The sequence below is a fragment of the Arachis duranensis genome, chromosome 3, assembly GCF_000817695.3.
Source record: "Arachis duranensis cultivar V14167 chromosome 3, aradu.V14167.gnm2.J7QH, whole genome shotgun sequence".
Classification (NCBI taxonomy): domain Eukaryota; kingdom Viridiplantae; phylum Streptophyta; class Magnoliopsida; order Fabales; family Fabaceae; genus Arachis; species Arachis duranensis.
Genome location: NC_029774.3, coordinates 27,278,840 through 27,279,897, shown reverse-complemented (window position 1 = coordinate 27,279,897; position 1,058 = coordinate 27,278,840). Strand labels below are relative to the sequence as shown.

The following is a 1,058-nucleotide window of genomic DNA, read 5'->3' as shown; positions in this document are numbered from 1 at the left end:
GTCTTCGTCATCGGCGCTGGCGCCGGCGCCGTGGGTGTGGGCGACGTCACCCTTATCAGAAAGCATGTATGATGTTTTTCTGAACTTTAGAGGCGCAGATTCAAGGTTCCTGTTCACAGACTATCTGTATCATGGACTTGCCGACGTAAAAAAACTGGAGGTATTCAGAGATGATCCGGGTCTGGAACTAGGAGACGCAATTAAAGCTACTCTGATGGAAGCCATTAAAAGATCAAGGATTCATATTGTTGTGATGAGTGAAAACTATGTATCTTCCCGGTGGTGCCTACTAGAACTACAGCAGATGCTCAAGTTTGGAAAGAAAGGGTCCGTTATCCCAATTTTTTATCGCGTGGAGCCGTCAGAAGTGAGATTTAGCGACAAATCTAAGGAAGCCATGAAGAAACATGAAGAGAGATACGGCAAAGACACGGCGGACGCGTGGAAGTCGGCTCTATCTATAGTTTGCGGGCTAAGCGGGGAACACATTTTTTGTGTTGAGAAATCACAGTGAGTTATTCTTACTATGTTTATATAAGTTTTATCAGATTAAGACCCATGTTTTGCGCAAAATTTAGATGAGTAGTTGAGTTTTGGTCCGTAATCACATCATGGACCAGAATATAAATCTTTTAAAGTAATATTTATTTTGTTCTAATGTTATAGATTATAATACAAAAGATTAATCGAATTAAATTATTTTTATAAAAATGTTTTTGAAGGCAAAAGTCTCTATTGATTAAAAAAATCAAGGTTTTTAGAGACAAAAAAAATTAAACGATAAGTTATTTTAGTTAATATTTTTATGTGAAAGATTTTAATTTTTTATTAATAATTAATTTTAATATTATATTTATTATCTAAAACTTGACATAATTTAATGTATATATTTTTACATTTGATTAGATGTTAATTTTGTTGCACAAATAAAAATAATTAATTTTTATATTTGTTGTTTAAAAATAATATTTTTTTCTCTATATATAAAAATATAATTAGATATTAGTATAAAAATATATATTGATAATTATAAAATTTGCTCAAAATTATTTTTTTTA

The 1,058-nt window shown here is 31.1% G+C and overlaps 1 protein-coding gene across 1 annotated transcript in view; it reads left to right on the top strand.

Annotated features, from left to right (window-relative positions):
- The first annotated feature begins 6 nt into the window (after nt 1-6).
- Nucleotides 7-1,058, top strand: part of LOC107478357 (disease resistance protein RPP13-like) — a 10,797-nt gene continuing 9,745 nt past the window's right edge. Inside the window, exon 1 of the mRNA XM_021138005.2 lies at nt 7-510. Within this exon, the coding sequence (XP_020993664.1) occupies nt 65-510 (446 nt within the window). The 5' untranslated portion in view covers nt 7-64. The remainder of the gene's footprint in view (nt 511-1,058) is intronic.